Here is a 19,251-nt window from a genome sequence, read left to right as displayed (position 1 = left end):
GCACCACTGCCTGAGTCTCCTTCCACAGCTTGTGATGTGTTTGTGACAGCTACTGTGGAAGCACAAGCCCATTGTCAAGGTGTCCCAGGGAGAAGCCACGTTAACACTGCTTATCTACAAACAGCTTGAGGTTCTAACAAAGCCTTGGCATACGTTCCTGGTCAAAGGTTAGGGCTAGGCTGGCCGCTAAAAGTGATGGATACTTTCTATTAACCCCTCTTCCCCGCCCGAAAGAATGAGAAAGGGAATAAGGTTGTCTTGTGAATTGGAAAATAAATCTGAAGGTGCTTTAATGAAAAGAGTAACAATAAAATAAAACATACACAAATATATATAAACCCAAAGCACTGATGGCAGGAAGTTACTGTCATCACTGATGCTGTGACAGAACCAACTCAGTGGCAAACAGGAACCAGATTCAGGAATTCGTGGATTGGGTTTGAAAGCAGAATGGACAGAGTCCTCTTCAGATGCTGGCCATTGAAGAAAAATATGAGAGCTCGATCCTTGTGATCCTTCAGCTTTTTGCTGAGCATGACTAGATGGAATGGAATATCTTGCTGGTCACTTAACAGCCACCTGAAGTGTCCCCTCCTGCCTGCAGATGCAGACTTTTACTCCGCATCTCCAGTGTACTACACATGATTTAGCAGTGACCTTGGCCTGCACACCGAGCCTTGGTGATAACTAGAGACTTGAGTGTTCTCACAGCTAGAAACAGACACTGTTTGTGAATACACATTGTTAATTTCACAAAGTGGAGTTAATTGGCAGAGCTAAAAATTGAAATGACCAAACAGAATTACTTCTGTTTAACTCAAACCAGGACACTCGTGTACGGAAATGATTCATATTGCTTCCTACTTGGACCATGAATGACCTTAGTTCTTGCTTCTATTGTAAATGGAATGCTGGAACTTTCTCTTTTCTCTTGGTGGATCAAAAGCAAATAAATTAGCTCACAATGGTAAAGAAGCAGTATCAGGGAAAGACATTACTGGCCATCTAGGTTTGCAAGATACTTCCTTTTGACCTGTTGCTTACTTCAAAAGTTTTAGTTTACTCCTTAGACAGTTCTTGTTTAATTACAGTTACATTTTCATTCCTAAGAAGCTGACCTGGATTTTAGCTTTGCCAGTGTCTCACTTTCCAAAACCTATTCTGAATCCATGTCATAATTTGTCTTTTATACCAGCTGTATTCCATTTGGCTCCAGCAGATAGATTTGCTCATCTCCCTTCTCAAGTATAGCTGTATTAATAAAGCACTTATTCCACTGCAAGATCACATACTGTTCTGGTGTAATATGATTCTGATTTGGGCTGATATTCAGTACAATCTAACTACAGGAGCAAGAGGGAATGAGCATTAAAAGTATGCTTAAATTCCAAGATGAAAATGCTTACCTATTTTCTGCCATAAGGTGGGCCACTGAAAGAATGGAGTACGAAGAACCCATTGAAAATGCATAGTGGTTACACTAAAAAAAAAAACCAAAACAGAACAAAATGAAAGTAAGCAGGAGAGGGAGGGAAATATAAGGAGAATATAAGATATTAATATGCTTTTTGTTAATGTGTACACATGCAAGATCTAGCTGCAGCCCACATTGTGGCTCCTGCTTCTAAGAGATGCATTGCCATTAATGCACAAATTCAAGGTGTTTACATTTTTCCAGCAGGACTTTTTCACTGCTGTGGTCCTAAAATGTTCTGGCAACTAATCTTAAAATAAAAGTGCAACTCACTGATATGAATACCTACTTCTAAAAAGTCCAAGTAAGTTTACATTTGAAATTGAAAACTGTCTTCGCCGCTTTTTCCATAGCTCTTCTGCCTTCATTGTTTTCTACTATAACTTCACTGGTGTCCTGAGGTATATAAACAATAATTGTTTGATATTGCTTTTCAGCTATCACTACTTATTAGTAAAACTGCAAAGATGACCTGTCTTTAGTCTCTGTGCTAAATGGAAGATGGTTCAAGCACAGAATACAGCTAGAGATGGCCTAAGGGATATGCTGATGTGACATTAAGCATGCCTTATGCAGCTTTTTTTCAAACAATATTAATATAAGGTTGTAATATAATGTTAGCTTTAATGCAATATTCACAATCTGGGGAAAAGAATCCATGTTGGAGGGAAACATGGGCCCAGATCAGGCCCATTCCTGAAGTGAAAGGGTATAAACTACTGGTAAGGGATCAGGAAGAGAGAGAAATAGGAGTGTCAGTAAGGAAAGTATGAAGTTGCATACTTTCTTATCTATGTATACAGATTAAAAGATTAAGTGGTTAATAAGACAGCAAGTACACTAATCACAGAGCACATTCATCAGACTGCCATTCTCTAGCCATTACCATTAAGCAGTTTAAACAGATAATGAGAGAGAATTCTTAATACATATTTGAAAAGGATAGAGTAACAGCTATGCAAATTAATGTCAGAGGGACAGTCTACAGTGATAGTGAATGGCATAGGAAAGGAACAAAGATAACACTGCAGTAACAATGGTGGGTTTTTTTTATATATATTTTGATTATTAATACAGAAGACTGCAGTATAGCAAGTTTTGCAGCTCCGGGCTTTTATCTCTTCCTAGAAAAGGCTCTGTGAATATTTTTACTTACAAATAAGTGATCCATGAAACACTGTTAAGGTTTGATTTTCATGTCACTGAGGAGAAACAAGGTGGTGGGTAATATACTGTGATACAGTCTTTACCACACATCTTGGACAATGGGAAAAAAATACCACATCATATTGTGAGATGCCTGGTCATGAAAGATGACCAAATACATGAAGCCTCCAGGCAAGAGGAGTTAAGAACATTATTAATAGTTGAGAGTTCCTATCAACAGAGGGTACATTTATAATGGAGACAGATTTCCTAATACAATTTTGTGACCTACACAGGCAAATCTTCTTGTTATTATACCAATGACAGATTTCCCTTCCTTTTCCTGGTAAGCTCTAAATAGAGTGTAAATTATATTTGCAAAGACATTACAGCTGTTCACTGCACATCTGTGAAAATAAAAGATTAATCACTGAGCAAATGGTACAGTAATAAAAGGCAGTAAATAGCTGCAGTATGTTTGTTATCTGAAGTCCATTTCAGACCATCTGGTTTTGATCCTTTCAAAAGGAAACTGTGACAAGAAAATGCTCACAGAAACTGATGAGGTGATTCTGCTTTAGAAAACACTTCTAGCAACAATTTTACTGGTGTTGCACAATATACAATCAATCTGTTCACTCAAAAGCTTACTTATTAAGTATTTCAGGGTTTTTTTTTTTTGTCTGTCCTCATTCAGTGCTGCATAATTTTAGTAAAATTGTGTCCACGGAATGGATTACATAATGAAATAACTATGTAATCCATCCCATGCAGCTTCTTCTGAATTCTCTGTGGGAGTACAGCCTTCTATTCAGCTAAACAGTTGCCTAATTTTCTCAAATTTAAATTAACTCCCAGTTGAACACCAATATTTTCCAGATTAACAAGGAAAAAAAAAAACCCTTTTCTTCCCCAAAATACATTTCACAAGACTCAGAAATGAGTGACTGCAAGCTTGTCAACATTAGAAAAGTTTTATACAAGTGATTCCCTGGCTCAGATGATACCACCTGCCTGTCTGCTTGAATCCAAGGCACTAACCCCTCTGATGCATCAATAACCTTTTATTTTATTTTTTTCTTCCCCAGATTTAAATGCACCTAACCTGTGAAGAGAAAGAAAACCAGAGAGAAGCCAGGTATAGTCTTTCCCTGAAGAGAGGCAAAGCAGTAGTGCAGTGCAGGTGTGGGAGGTGGAGTGGTGGTGTTATCAGCAATCTGCCGAGACATCACCTGCTGTATGTGGACTTACTTTACAGAAGATGAAACAGAAACTTCCTTTACACCCACCTACAAGATCTGAGACACGTAATCAGTACCTCAGCTTGTACAGGTAGGGATAATCCTGAAGATTAGTTCTAGCAGCACTGCAGATGTTGGGTGTGCCCGGTGTTCACCTTTATTGAACTGATACCAACTGTCTTTAAATACCACCTTGCAGGAGGAGCCTCAGGAAACTTGCTCGCACAGTCCTATAATCACGACAGATTTTATTTACATAACTATCACAGTCAGCACTTCTATACTGTCCCAACCACCAACAGTGCAGCTGTGGGTTACAAGAAGGAGGTTAAGGATGAGGGCAAACCTGCACCAGACCTGAGGGACACCACTCATTTCTGAGGCCACTGTCAAATTTCGCTTACGCCGCTAGAGGGCAGAAGCGGTACCGTTTTCCCGGTTTGTACTTCTGCAGGCAATCCTTACTCACGGACGTCAGTGGGAATTGACAGCCACGGTCACATAGCTCGCCAGTTTTCCAGGGATTTCCCAGTTGAAGCCCGCGGTGAGCGTTTCCAGGAGGAGCTGCTAAACCTGCAGCTACGTATCGCACTTCCAGCCCCCGCACGGCCTGCCTCGCTCCCCGGCAACGCACTGCTGCTCTCCCTGTTTCTGGGGGCGAGGGCCCTGCAGCCAGGCCTCCTCATCCCGAGCGTGACCTTGCGCCGCAAAGGCAGCGGCGGTCGCCGGCGGGGCGGTGAGAGTGGCGGGACAGGCACCTCGGTGCACAGGGACTGTTGCGGCAGCACTCGGGACAGTACCGGGCCCGGCGCGCGGAGCGGAGGGGCGGGGCCTCAGGCGGCGCGTCGCGCGTGAGGCGGGGCGAGCGGCGCCTGTCAGAGGGCCGCGGGCTGGGAGCGGAGGTAACGCGGGGCCGCCGGGGAGTTCCGCTGCGGCGCTGCTCCGCCCTTCCGAGGCGTCTGCATGGGCGGCGAGTCGGAGCGGCGTGTGGAAGAGCTGTGCTTCTCTCTCGGGGAAGGAGCGAGGAAGGTTCTTCTGCTGAGTCGGGGCGGCGTGAGGGTGGCGGAGGCCTGGCAGTCCGTGTGAGGAGACGGGGCGGCCTCGCTGGCGGGGGAAGTGGTGGTGGGGTAGCGCCAGGCTCGGCCGGCGGTGGTGAGGTGGGGGAGCTGGGTGTCCGTGGCCTGGCTGCGGCTGCCAGGCAGACCCAGGTCTTCACTTCGCCTGAGCGTCCGGCTTTGCTCTTTTCCTGAGAGTCGGGACAGGTTTATTTTCCTTACGGCTTAGGCCGTGCTTCTGTTAACTTTCACCTCTCAACCCTGTCGGCGTCTGTGCAGCCTTCTGCTTCCCCTCCTTTGCCCCTGTTCGCCCTTCGAAGCGGGTCGTGCTGTAGGGTGGCGTGGGCGCTGCCTGCAGGTCGGACTACCTGCTCTGCAGGCTCCGGTTATCGGTGGCAGTTTGGGGCTTTCTGATGTAGGCCTTTCTGCTGGGTGTCTGGGGGCAGTGTCTTGTGCTGCCTGCCGTGGCTAAGTGTTTCTTAGGCTGGATAACCGTGTCTCAGGGCTGTGATGCAATGTCCTTCGTCGGTGAGGAAGCAGTGAAGGAAACGTTTTTTTTTGGTTTCCCTCCTCACTGGCAGTGGCCTTCCTGTCATGAACTATGATTGCAGTGACTCTGCAACATCGAGGTCTTTTCTTGTAAGAACTTAACTTTAAAAGAGGCAAAGCGTGTTCACAGTGATGTGATAGAACTTAAAGGGAAGGAAAAAAAAACCTTGTTAACTCCATATTCAAGCTGAGGCAGAATCCTTAATAATATTAGTTTGCATTTAAAAAAAAATGGGCAATATACTTATTTTAATGTTAAAAGATTATAAAATAGTCGTGACAGTGAGAATTGTGGCATAATGCTGTTGCTTTGCAATATTATAAAATTGCTTTTATATGTAACCAGATGCTATTTGAACTAAACTCTTAATATTCCATTTTTTCCCTGTAATTATTAATTATGCTTTATTTCTGTAGCTCCATTACTCATTATTAATAACCTTTCTCTTCAGTTTCCTAATCTAATATGGTAGCTTCCCATAAATTCTCTTTTATGCATCATGTAATCTAAAAGATACTTCCAGCTGGAATGGAGTGTAATTTCTGTGTCTATACCACACAGCAAAGCAGAGAGAATTTTTGTTCTGCCCTATTATATCATATAGGATGTTGTTAATGCAATTTAGGTCAGATTAACAACTGTTTGGGTTTTTTTGTTGTTGTTTTGCCCCCTCAGTGTGTGAATTGGAGGAAGAGGGTTTTTTTTTTTCACTGTAAAAAGGGAACTTTCTAGGAATTGTGGTTCTTGGTTTTTTAGCAATGCCTTTGGAACAGGAACATGTTGAACATGATATGATTGGTTCTAATTGTAATGTAATGTTTGTTTTGGAGCAGATGTCGTGCATTCTTGTTCCAGTCTCAAGAATATTAAAGAAAGGAGACAATATGAAGATGATAGTAATCTATTATAAGTAGCAACTTGTTGTGGTGAAACAAGTGGAGCAATTGCAGTTTTGGATCATATTTATTTCTACCTTTGTTCCCATTTTGACTACTGGATATACATGTGTGTAAAGCCTAAATTATTCTGGCCTCTTTATGTGTTAAAATATATAATTGCTTAAGAATTCATTTCAGGTGCTTGAGAACTCCAGAGAATTAAGCAATTATGCTGGAATTCCCTTGGTCTAGTAAATAGGTCTTTCTCCTAAAACTTGCAGTTGGAAGTAAAGCTACTTGCTTTTATTAAAAGCTTTTGTAGTCTTTGCTGTTAGACATTTGCCTGTTGTTCTTTTTTTGACTTTTAGCGTGCTGAAGGACACACTGGTATTAGCTTATCATGTATTATGATTTTAGCTTGGGGATTGGATGTCATTTAACTCTTAAAGTGAAATATTTCCCCTGGAGTTTGTGATCACTTGTGCCTCCTCCAAGAATAGTTAAGGGCACTAGTTCTTTCGTCTTGCTGAACTCTAAGTACGATAGATGCATGCTGTCAGCTTAAAGTGTCAGCAATGTAGTCAACATATCTGAAGACTAGTAAGTGCCAAAAATAGCCATTAAGTTGTTAGCAGTAGCTGTCAAAAAATTGCAGATCTCAGTCATTCAAATGAGTTGCGTTTTATGCTGCTACACGTTTACTGCTAAAATGTGTGTGGTATTTGGTTTTTTACCATCTCCTCCACCTGTGATTGAAAACTACTGCGAGGTGGCTGCCTTTCCTCAGCTGAGCATTATGAATAGTGCTGTGGACTTTATGATTGTAAATTTGTCATTGCAAACCAGCCTAGACTAGAGAACTTAAAACACTCCTCTGAAACTGGTCTCTTGAGGAATAATGAAGAAAAAAGAGACTATCATGATATAAATGATCCAGTTAAATTTCTGGGTACCTTTTACTTAACAATAAAGTGTACAACAGTGCATGCCACTGGAGTGCTGTGGTTAACTATGCTGAAATAAACAGACAAGTCAACCTAGAAATAATAAAAGATGTAAAAGAAATTACTTTAGCATTGCCTCCAGTGTTACTTTACTAAAATCTGAACTACATCAGCCTTCTGGGATGGAGTGTGAAACAGGCCTCATCTGTATTGTATTTTTCAGCACTGAAACTTGCTTTTGGTGGATACCTTACACACATCCATACTGGGTTTGCATTCTGCAGGTTTCTTGAAGTAAAACTGTGCAAGCTGAAATCTTCCTTTCTCCCAGTTCTTGCAGGCCCCTTCCTTTTTTTACCATTCTGTAGGAATAATATTTTTGTGGATGCTGTGTATGTGCATGTATGACCAGTTCTGCAGTGGCAATCTTTCCACTATTGAAGCTTGTTAGTTGACTCCTCTCTCCTTTCTCTTTTAGTTATTTTTAATGACACTGCCCCTCCTTTTATTTCTCTTCAAAACGTTCAGTGAAAGTCCCTCTTTTCTCAGTAGTTTACATTCATGATCTTGTAGATATGTCTCTGTGTAAAACTAGCTACGATGAGCTAAATATAATCATCTTAGAAGGAGATCTTGAAGTCATAGAGGCTTTGGTACAATCAACTGAAACATTTTACAAGGGAGCACAAGTACTGGTTAGGACTTTGCAGGGGAGTGCTTAACATAGCCTAGAGTTCAACTGCAAAGAAAAAACTAGCCATCTTATCAGAAAATAAGCTAAGAAGGTACCTCATGTTCTGTCATAACTGTGATTATGAGCAACGGTCCCACTGTGATCTGAATGGCAGCAATGAAATAGAAAGAAAAAATAAAGTGTCCCAGATGGAATGAAGCTTTTTTCTTTTTTTTTTTTCCTCCACAAGAAGCTGATACAGAGATAGAGAAATGTTTTGAGGCCCAGATGGACCCAGCAGGAGGAGGGGAATTTGAGCAAGTATAATATACTGTCCCTATTGATAACTGCTTGCCTCAATTTTCTTCACAGTCCTTGCCAAGTCATTTCCCCTCACAAAATCTTGAATCTTGGCTGACTGCCCACGTGCAAGGAACAAAGAAATTTTGTTTTTAAATAGCTGATTTATTTTAAAAGCATTCAATGATGGTAGTAAGCAAAATAAAGGGGAGGGGGAGAGTGGTGCTGAAAAAAATCCAGGATAGTTTAAGGTACCAAAAAGTACACCTTAGATATAATGCAAAATAAGAACAATTATTTGTGCAAAGTGTAAAATAAAAACAGTGCGAATAGGACTACATACATTCGAAAAGAGAAATACTGGTGACTTATTTTCTAAAGTATGTAAATGCAGAAGGAAATGTAGTGTTTGGACCCTGTCATGATTTTATATCAGAGCCACTGTAAACTTGATGTGTGGGATTTCTGATCTAAAGCTATATCCTTTTGCTTTCAACTCAAAGTCCCACTGCAAAACAAATTGGTTGTGTCCTGTCTGCAGGAGGTGAAACTGTTCTTGGTTTAAGGTATGTTTGAAATAGTTGCAACAGCTTATCAGTAGTGACAGTATCTGCCTGCTCAGTAAGCTGTGACTTTCATTGGCCCAGATAAGCTCATCTTTTGACTGCACTGAGAGGCGCAGGGACTGGCAGGACCATGCAAGGAGATTTTCTTCTTTCTTCATTGCAGCACTGTAGAAAAATAGATACTTACCCATTTTTGCTATTCTCTTAAACCTACTGTGTTTCTATGGTTTCACATAGAATTCCATTAAAGCTGTTCCCTGAAAGACAGGTAACACTACAGCAAAGGGATATTTTTTTTTCCTAGTGTTCCTTGGCAATTGCAAGCCTGGAGTATGCAGAGGCAGTGAATGAAGGAACATATGCTGTGAGAGAAGGTATGCAGATAGGTGTCCTGGAAAAGACACCAAGCACTAGGCAGGCTCTGGCGTTCTGAAAGTGGTACAAAACTGCTGAAACCTGTTGTCCAGCAGCTGTCATGCTGATAGGGTAGCCATTTTTTTTCACCCAGAAATACACCTTCTTACCTAGTCTTGAAATGCCAATCTGTTGTTCACTTGAGTCTAGCAGGTATTAAAATAAATCCTCCATTTCTGTTGCTGATGTGTGATGCAGTCCTGAAAGATACTCAAGTCTCATGCATAAGTAGGACACTCTGGGCTCTGTTCTGTCCAGCATTGCAGAGGCTTTGTCAGTAGAGCATCCTTCTCTTTTCTCTCTCTGCTGGTGATGTTATTCTGCTGACCATATTTTACGGCAACCTAATACTAAGTGCTGAGAGTCGATCTTGTCAAAAGACAGCTCAGATATGATTTCACTTGTCTGGGGTCACGCACTGCTGTTAATTATTTGCTTCTGAGTAGAATATTCTGCTCATTTATGGTGCTGTGCAGCTGTCTGAGTAAACCTGATTAACAGACCTGGGAAGCAAAGGGCAGTGTTGGTCTGCAAAAGTCACTAGTAGAGATGTGTCAGTACAGGAAAATTATTCTATTGACATCTTTTCAAACTCCTCTGCTCTTAGCAGTATGAGGAATGTGATTCTTCCCTGGGTGCCATTCAAGTATGAATGATTTGGGTAAGGTATTTTCTTGAAGGGAGTTTATGTTGTGTGTAGGAACAGAAAAGTGGAGTTTCAGTGTATTGCCAGGAACTGTGGTCCTGTGTAACAGGATATATTTAAACACCTTTGTGCACCTGTTTGACTGCTGCGCCTCATGCAAATTTGTCTGCTGAACTGATAGGCAAGTAGGGTGAAAATTACCAGAATGCAAACATATTTTTTGGTGCTTCAGAAAGTCTCAGCATATAGCTCTTGGGCTTCTAGGTGCTTATTTCATTGCCTCTCTCTTCAAAGAATAATTGGTCAGTGGTTTTTTGTGCACAAGTGAATCATTCTTTAGACTTCCCACTTTTTATTGCTGCTCAGAAGCTGTGCTGATAGGTTTTCAAATGCCATAGGGCTAGCTTGCCTGCTCTCAGAGTTGTCAGTGTGATCTGTCAGCTGAGTGAGAGCTCAGACTTCTCTTGGAAAATCCCAAACCAGAAGATGGTGGAGGTCACAGAGGTAAATGGACTGGGAGGAAAGCACATGCTAAATAGAAGCAAAAAAAACCAAAACTAATAGGATAGAGCTGATAGAGCTGTGGAAATATTTCCTGCAATGCCATGTTGATTTTTGTCTTCCTGAAAAATTTACTGGCTTCTGCTGTGAGGAATCGTCATGCCTGTTACAGCACAGCTTATTTGTTTATTAATACAGAAACCTCAGTGTACTGAGAGATGTTTGCTGACATGAATTTAATTGAAGTTTCTCATCTAGACATAATTTTAGTATGTTAATTTTAAATCCTTAATACTCTTATAAGTTGCTACACTCCCACTGAGATTGTAATTTTGTACTGCACAATTACTTTATGGTAATTATTGTCAGCTTTTATTTCTACTGTTCGAATTTCTGTCAACTCTTTGTTCTGTTACAGTATTCCTAACTCCCTTCCTCTGTCTCCTATATCTGGCATTTTTTTCTTTATTTTTGTTTTTTTAATCTCTGTCTTGTTAAGTCACTTCATGTGTTTATACAGTTAATCATCAGTTGCAAAGCCAGACTTAATTTTCAATTCACTGTGTCATGTTGTTGAGCATAATTTGGCAGTGAGGAACAGATAAGTATTATCATAGTACGTAATATATTGTGAAAAGTTCCCATTTATTAAGGCTATTTCCTTAATATATTAGTTCATTAGAGACCTAAATAGGGCCTTCAGGATATGACTGAGGAACTACTGCCTCAGTATTTGGCATTCTGTCTTTCAGAATATATAACCAGAGAGACAGCTTTCTTGGACTGTGTGTTAAGAATGCTATTTTCAATACATTGTTGCTAAAGCTTCTCAGCAATAACTATCAAAAATACCTGACAGGCCTGCTGCTCTTCTTTTTTCTCTTCTAAATAATCATCTTGACCTGTCCTTTAAATTTTTCAAAACTCCAGAGTACACACCATGGCTACAGCAGTTTTGAATGTGCTTTGCTGATGCTGGTAACTACATTAGTGGTTTAGGAAGGCTTGGGATCTCTTTGAGAGACTAGAAAAATGATGACAAATGTGTACTGACCTTCCGTGAGCTAACAGACTAGCAGAATTGACAGTGCTGTAAAATGTATTGCAACCTTTTAAGGATTTGGGTATGCCTTGTTTTCATGAGATCCTGGGATTACTTCAGAGGATGTGAGGCATTCCTTTGCCTTACAGGCTGTTGCTTTTTTAATGTTGTACATGGCTAGAATCTGTGGGTTTGCTGAGAATAAAGCAGAATTTGAGGAAGGCTTTGCATTAAAATTCAAGTACGTTTTACAAGTGTGGGCTGGTTTCCATGGAGAAAGGTTAGTATTCAAATCAAAGTCTGAAGCTACTGTTTAGTTAAGTATTATGAGAGATAGTAGGACTTTATTAAAGAACAGATACTGGATTTTCTGGTTCATTGGCTCTTGTTCCTTTTGTTTTGTGCAGTCAGCAATATAAGTTATATGTGATTGATACACACCTCAGAGGATAGAGACATGATTTTGTTTTGGAGAGAATGGGTACCTTAGTTCATTGCGTTCATTACCAGATGCATTGTGTTTGTTGCGGTATCACTGGGCAGTGTTAAGTTTGTTTTGGCAGGCTATGGCAGTGCATTAGACAACCAGCAGTGGCAACAATGAAGAAAATCAAACTTACTACATCTGTGAAAGGCAAATCTCATCTTGGATCTCCTATTCAGGAATTCATTGTAATTCCAAATTCTGAATCTGCCCCTGATTTGGTCTTGTCACTTTCAGAATAATTTAGATATGCATGTTGATTTGAAGAACTTCAAAAGACTTCAACTTTAAGCAGTCACTTCAGGCTGTCTATTGAGAGGATTATCTGAAAGATTTTTACCTCTTCATGGATTATTGGGTCAACATTTTGCCTGCACAATCAGGTCAGGGTTTTTGTTTCATTTGAGGGATGGTGAGTGGTGGTATGTAGGGTTTTGTGATGGACATGTGTTTTGTTTAATTTTGGGTTTTTTTCATTCTTTCCTCAGATTTTCAAATTTTTCCTCTGACTGTATTTCATTTTTGTGGTTGTCTTTCTGTGATCTCAGGTAGGAATTCTGGCAAAGCTTAAGTCCAATGTGTCTTTTTTTTATCCCTGTTGCTTTCTGCAGCGCTTTGACCTCGTTTGCTGTAAAAGCTCTTCAGCTGTTGTTGGGAGAGTGGTAGGCTTGGCTTTCCACCCAGGCTAAGTCTATGAAGTAGGGAGTGTATCACAGGTCACTAGAAGTGCATGCTTAAGGAAGAAAAGAGGAGACCAAATCTCCAGAACTTTGAAACTGCAATGGAGTTCATTAAGGGGGGAGTGGCCTCCAAAGGTGACAAGCACAAATAGTTTCCTTCATTCACGTTTACCTTATTCCCAGGTCCTTTGCTCACTGTCAGTGTTTGGTTGTTATGCCGTTTGCCCAGCAGGCTCAGTGCTTAATTTCTGTTAGTTTCAGTAGTCAGCATGTGCACTGGGAATCAAATATATGTGGCAGAGACTCATTCTGCAATTCCTACTGCTCCTTGGCGAGAGTTTATTCAATCTGTTCCTCTTGGCTAGGACTCTCATCCTGGCTTGTGGTCTTATTTACAGTGTGATGGCAGAGTTATTTCCACTCCAAAGCTCTCTAGTGGTGTTGTCTAAATGCTTCAGGATGGGCTATGACTGGTTATCTATAGAGAGCTTGACTTAATTTATATTTTGCAAGAGCTATCTGTCATTTTCAGTCAATTAAAAAAAAAAACAACGTAAAATGCAGACTTGTGAGAGTGGAGTTTGAAACCTGTGGTCTCTCCTTAAGAGATACTGTTTGATATTTTGAACCATCACATGAATACCCTACTCCTGAACCTCATATGTTAATTTTTTCCATCATCTTTGATAGCATTCAGGGATTATTTAGATGCTTAGTGATGTAGGCACAGTTTATGCTTCAAAATCCTGAGTGTGGAGCCATGGGTTTGGCAAAGAGCGAGGGAAAAGACATTTTGGTTAGTTCATGTTTAGGGAGGATCTGTTTCAGGAAATCTAACCACACAATTACAAATGTTTGTGCAGATAGAGTAGAATTTTTTTTTTTATTGTTTTCTCTCATGTCCTTAAGACAAGTTTATATTTTTAAAGCTTTTTTTTTGGTGGGGGGCATATAAGCACATTGTTTGAACAAAGTACATTCCACTGAATTTATAGTGGCGTTCCAAATTATTGCATGTTTTGTCTTTGTGCATGTGCATACTCATATCCCACAGTTAAGGTGAAGTAACCTATTACCCAGCTAGTGACTTGTGGTTGCTATTTGCATTAGTACACTCAACAGTGGATGGCAATTTTTATGGTGTGGGCTTTTTCGTGTTTTACTATAGAGCATTTTACGCTCAATAACTTGTTATTTAACTGGTGTTTCGGCGCCCAAGTGCTAATACTGATCCTGCCTTGGCTTGATTGTTTTCAGAATAACTTAGATATGCACATTGCTTTAAGAGCACTTTGAAAACTTGCTGCTTTATTTAGTCACATTGGCCTGCCTGCTGAGAGGGTTACCTGAAGGGTGAAGGTGAAGGGTAAGCGACAAGGGCAACTGAGAACGACAGTCACACTTGCGTTTGCCGCAGACCCTGGGGTCTTGGCAGAAGGCCAGCCGAACTGCTTAATACAGAGATGAAAACTACCGTGGAGGTGGAGTTAAATTCAGATGAGTGCTTAGCAGCACAAGAAACTTGTTCTCAATAGTCTTATGAAAACAGAGACCTAAGTACAACTCTAGAAAGTCTGGTGAGGAGCTCTATTAAATGTGTAGCTCCAGTCTGAAAAGTGCTAATGACAGGTAAGATGTGGGGGAAAAGCAGGACCTTACAGAGGAAGCATTAACTATTATGTAAAATGAGCGGCATTATCCAGACCATGCTAAACAATAAAAACTCCCTTTCAAAAAACAATGACTAATTGGAAAAGTTTCAGAGATGGCTGAAAAAATAAATATATTACCCAAGTGAAGAGACTGAAAAGATGGGTTTTATTTGAGGGAGGGAAAGTTAATAGTGGAACGATACATATGCATATAAATATATGGTGAATCTGGAACCTTTGCTATCACGGTCTTGTAATGCAAGAAAAAGGACATGTTTCAGTGAGATTCTTGCCATATTATTTTTAAAACTATTTTGAAATCAGTTGTCAGGCATTGAAATACGTGAGTGTATGAATGTATACATAGTTAAGTAGAACTGGGTTCTATGTTCTTCCCTGACAATTGCTTCAGATTAGGCTTAAAAACATATTTCTGCATTAAAAGCCTGTGCTTTGAAGCCCTCCTTCAGCCACTCTGTGTGAAAATGAAGGTCTCTTTGGTCTTGCATGTCATTTTATTTAATTTACTTTTTTTTTTTCTTTATCTCCACCCACTACAGAGCTCCCTGAAGATGTTAGGCTCATTTTTCTTCAAACTGTCTGGACATCTGTCATTTAACTGCTGAAGCCTTCCTACCGTTTGTTTTTTTCTCCCGACACCTTCATCTGTTGAGAGAATAGAATCAGCTGCTATGGTAAGACTTTATTCTGAAGTCGTAACAAAAGGTTAACAGTGGATGCATTGTGCTGGTTAATTTTGTTTTTATTTATTTTAGGTATTAGCAAGAGAAAAAAATATACTATACAAAATCAGTAAATGATGGTGCCCAACTTTGAACTAAGCAACCAAGGAACTTAGTTTTGCATTTTAGCTTGTTTTACTTGTCCCATGCTTCTCAGTGAGCAATTAGAATCATGTAAATAATTTCTTGTGTGTAGATCTAAGTGTATGACTAGTCAAAATGTGCTGTGTGTTTCACAGATCTCTTCTAGGTATTTAATTCTGTTTGCAACCTATTTGGGTTTAACGTTAGTTCAAATTCCAGTATTTAAAACACTTAAGGTGATTCATAGAAGCATTGAAGCTTTGATATTTGGAGAAGAAAAATTGGTCAAAATGAGCCAAACGAGAAAGATGACTGCACCTTTTACTGGGTGCAGCCTGGACCTTTTTGCTAGATGATGTAAACTGTTTTTTGCTAGATTATGAAAACTGTTATCTGTCCTTGGATCTCAGCTGTGACAGTTTTGAATAACCAAGTGATATTTTACAAATTTCAGGAATCAAGGCCAAGTAAAACATGAGGAGATGAATTCAAGATGATCCAGTCAGAAGATTTTTCACTTTATAGAAATCTTGGTTTTGTTTAATGTGTAATATAATTTGACAAAGCTAAGTTCAATAACTTATCTTGAAATTAAGAGACGCCCGTGGCCTTCATCAGACATGTTTCTCACGTTTTCAAGGAAGAATATGTCCCAGAAACTAAGTATGTTTTTACTAGTTTTTGGAATCATTTGGGGATTGATGTTGCTACGTTACACTTTCCAGTACCCAAGACGCCAAAGCAGCGCTGAGTTACGTGGACAGATATTAGATCTAAGTAAAAGATATGTCAAAGCACTGGCAGAAGAAAATAAAAACTTAATGAATGGTGGTGGTGGAACCTCTATGACAGGATATGGTAAGAGGAAAAATCCCAACATTTTTCCTTGAAAGACATAAAGTTATACTTCTTCATTTTGAAGTAATATATACTGCTTATTGCGAGAAAAACCTCTCTGTATTAACTATTTTACTTTATTCTCTGACATTGAATATTAAGATATGACACAAAATCTGCAAGGCAGTTATGAATTCAGGAGTATCTCCCTTTGCCTAGAAGTTGCCATTAGAAATAAGGTTACTTGTCTCTAGAGCTTTGCTGTTTGTTGCATCTTACTTCACTCTGATCTTCCTGTTAACTTGATGAATTTGTTGCCAGTATTCACTGGATTATACTTCTAGAACCTGTGCCTGTCTGAAATACAGAGAAGGTAATTTTGTGACTTTATCTTTGAGATCTATTAGCAAGGCCATAGAAATCTCTTAATGATTTTAACTCTTTAGTCCCTTTTAGCTTCCACTGAGGGAAGGCTGCAGTGAACTTTATTGAATCCCTTAGTTTGAGGAAGCTGCCTGTGTTCTGGCATAAAGAAAAAATTATCTATGAAAATAAGAGTAGTATAAGAATTTTCTAATTTTTTACTGAAAGATGGCATTACTAATCAAGTTCTATTTAATTTTAGAGGGAGAGACTGACCTGAGATTTTTGTTTTGTTTTTTTCTTTTACTACCAGTGTTTTAATTTTATTTGGCTTACTTTTTTTCCCTCCACTTTTATGCCTGTTTTTTGTCCCCACTTTTTCTGGTTATTTAAGAATTGGTTGGGGTGGCAGGAAGGGAGAGAGAGTCTGTGTGTATTGAGGGGGATCTTAACACCTTGTCAAACCTGGTGGGTTTGTTCATTTTCATCCTAATCTGAGAGATGTTGATATTGACAGGGACAACAGCTTAATTACCTTTTGCTGAATGATCTGTTACTGGCTTTGTATTCCAGAATATTTTTTCTTTTACTGCTTTTTACCTTATGTAAGAAGTGCTAAGATACTTTCTTATAGCAGTTTTTCTACAGGGTAGACCTGTAATTTAGAGGAAAGCTATTAAGAATTTTTTTTAAATGCTGGAAAGTATTTAAATATATTCCATTGCTGTCCAAGGCTAAAAGGTGTCATAGCTGAGTATTCTACAGCTGTTGTCTGGATGAAATTTGAAATACTGCCTTAGAACAGTCACTGGTCTAATTAGGCTCCAACTAGTATTTTTGTTGTTGCACTCTAATTTGTTTACTTCACAGTTCATGATTTTGGTCTTATCTTCTTTGCCTAAAATAACAAAGAAGTAGTATTAGGCAGAAGCTCTTTAATTCTGTACTTGTATACTAATCTGCACTCTTTCCCCAAAAGCCTAGTGGAAGGACAGTAAGCCTGAAGATGTGACCATGTTGAAATATCAGTTCTTTTCCACACATTGTAAGTAATGGGATCTAATTTGTTTTTTTTCCTGTTATCTTCAGCTGATCTTAAGAGAACAATCGCTGTTCTTCTGGATGACATTTTACAGCGCCTCGGGAAACTGGAAAACAAAGTTGATTACATCGTTGTGACTGGCTCAGCAACAAACACCACTAATGGAACTAGCAATCAGGTGCCAGTAACTTCAAATAAACGTGTAAAACCAGCAAGCAACATTAGATAGCAAACAGGACCACTTTATGTTGCTACATCTATGATGGCTGATGTTTAAGATAAGCTTTTTGTTTCTGGCTAGGGCAAAGCAGTAGTTGACTCTAAAAGAAGCATAAACTATTCTGTTATGCAATGTGCTGGATCTGTGTAGGCCTAACTTATGTGCATAGGTTCTCCAAGCATTTTTTTTCATTGGCTTTGGGCAGTACTTCTGAAGTGATCTTTGTTCTCTTTGAAGAATCTTTTTTTTGTTACTATGATTGGATGTAGTATGCCATTGGGTAATAACAAGAAATGGAAAACAATGGAGAAGTTAGAGGTAGGTTTCTAAATATATTTATGTAAGTACAACTATAACATATCTTTTGGATAGGTGAGCAGTATTGTAGCTTACTCATTTTTTGTGATCTGCGTTAAGCTGAGATAACTGAGGAAAATGTGTTCCTAAACAGATGTTAGAAAGTGTGTATACTTATTTTGTTACTCATTTACTAAAACAGTCTTAAATTGCAGACAGCATTGCCATTAATATTTTAAAATTGTGACCCAAAGAATGTCTTTATTTGCACTATCTGTCAGAATAGCTAGAGAAAATTCACTGTATATTTAGCAAAACTAATTAAAATAGGAAAACATCCCGGGTAGTAACACTGTCCAGGTTTATCTTTACACAGCAGTTAGGGCAGTTGTCAAAAGCAACTCATAATCTGTGATATGTTAGATGATTATTTCTTACAAAGATATTTAAGTGTATGTATTTTGTAATTACAGATAAAATTATTTAAGTGATGGAAAAGTTTTGGATATGTGAATACTGTTTATTTTTACTCATTGCTGTTTCTTTTTAACTTGTTAGTACCTTGCAATTTGTGATGAGTACACCATCTCCCTAAGTTGCTTTTTTCATCAGGAGGAAGAGCAATGAAAGGGGAAACAAGTCAACTCTGCACTTGAGAGATGTATGTACTAAAGGTGTCTTAAGATGGAATATTTGAGTGCTAAGGTGATGTTTGCCTTACGCCTATGTTAGCCTTACAGCAAGTGAATTGCAGTGTGGATGCACTGTGTTTCAGATGTTACTGAAGTCATATTCAAGAGCAAGTGCCACTGAGCCAATTTGTAAAAAAATGTGCTGAATGTGTGTGTGGAGAGGGTATGTTCAGGGACTTCTGCCAAAGTGTGTCATGAGTGAGTTTTCGGGGGTGGTCTAATTCTATATTAACAAAAAACCTCCCACCAGTAAAACCAGAGGTGCTGGATGATAATATCATCCAAAGTTACATGTTGATTTTTCTTTTCTTGTCTCCCTGCTGATATTCTGGACTGTTGATACACTTGCAACTTTAGTATTCAGATGATTTTTTTTTTTTGTTCCATGTCATATTGTGTGCAAACATGTACTCACTTGAATGCAGAAGGAGAAAAATAAATTTTTAGTTGTACTTGTAAAGGCTCCTCTTAATTTTAAACAGTCTTGTTATTGTTGCTGCTAGGTGCTTCTGGACTGGAAAGCTGTGTCTGAACTTTGCTGTTCTGTTTTTAATGAAATAATTTTAAAAACACCAAAACATGGCACAATGTTCTTGTAATCAGTGTGGTGGAACATCAATAGCCCTGGCATCCAGTAACATGCCTAATATACTGCATGTTGTCTGTATTTCTATGTAACTGCTGAGTAGGATCATAGAATCAACCAGGTTGGAAGAGACCTCCAAGA

The 19,251-nt window shown here is 39.3% G+C and overlaps 1 protein-coding gene and 1 long non-coding RNA gene across 7 annotated transcripts; one reads left to right on the top strand and one right to left on the bottom strand.

The window, feature by feature from the left end:
• Nucleotides 1–258: 258 nt before the first annotated feature.
• Nucleotides 259–4,711, bottom strand: LOC135187910 (uncharacterized). The gene is made up of 3 exons (XR_010307489.1): nucleotides 4,331–4,711; nucleotides 1,407–1,480; nucleotides 259–538 (listed from the first exon to the last, which is right to left on the bottom strand). It is a non-coding gene; the product is annotated as an uncharacterized LOC135187910 (long non-coding RNA).
• CCDC126 (coiled-coil domain containing 126) lies at nucleotides 4,676–18,984 on the top strand. 6 transcript variants are annotated; one of them, XM_064166974.1, is made up of 4 exons: nucleotides 4,676–4,763; nucleotides 14,807–14,941; nucleotides 15,528–15,931; nucleotides 17,363–18,984. In XM_064166974.1, exons 3-4 carry the CDS (start codon nucleotides 15,694–15,696, stop codon nucleotides 17,542–17,544), a joined length of 420 nt encoding a protein of 139 aa, XP_064023044.1. In that variant the 5' UTR covers nucleotides 4,676–4,763; nucleotides 14,807–14,941; nucleotides 15,528–15,693; the 3' UTR covers nucleotides 17,545–18,984. The 6 variants fall into 6 exon arrangements, with proteins under 6 accessions (XP_064023044.1, XP_064023046.1, XP_064023042.1 ...); XM_064166976.1 differs by lacking the exon at nucleotides 4,676–4,763 and adding an exon at nucleotides 4,774–4,890; XM_064166972.1 differs by lacking the exon at nucleotides 4,676–4,763 and adding an exon at nucleotides 4,774–4,943.
• The last annotated feature ends 267 nt before the right edge of the window (nucleotides 18,985–19,251 follow it).

The sequence above is a fragment of the Pogoniulus pusillus genome, chromosome 28, assembly GCF_015220805.1.
Source record: "Pogoniulus pusillus isolate bPogPus1 chromosome 28, bPogPus1.pri, whole genome shotgun sequence".
Taxonomy (NCBI): Eukaryota; Metazoa; Chordata; class Aves; order Piciformes; family Lybiidae; genus Pogoniulus; species Pogoniulus pusillus.
Note: the sequence above shows the minus strand (reverse complement) of the source record. Positions and strands in the feature narration are given on the sequence as shown.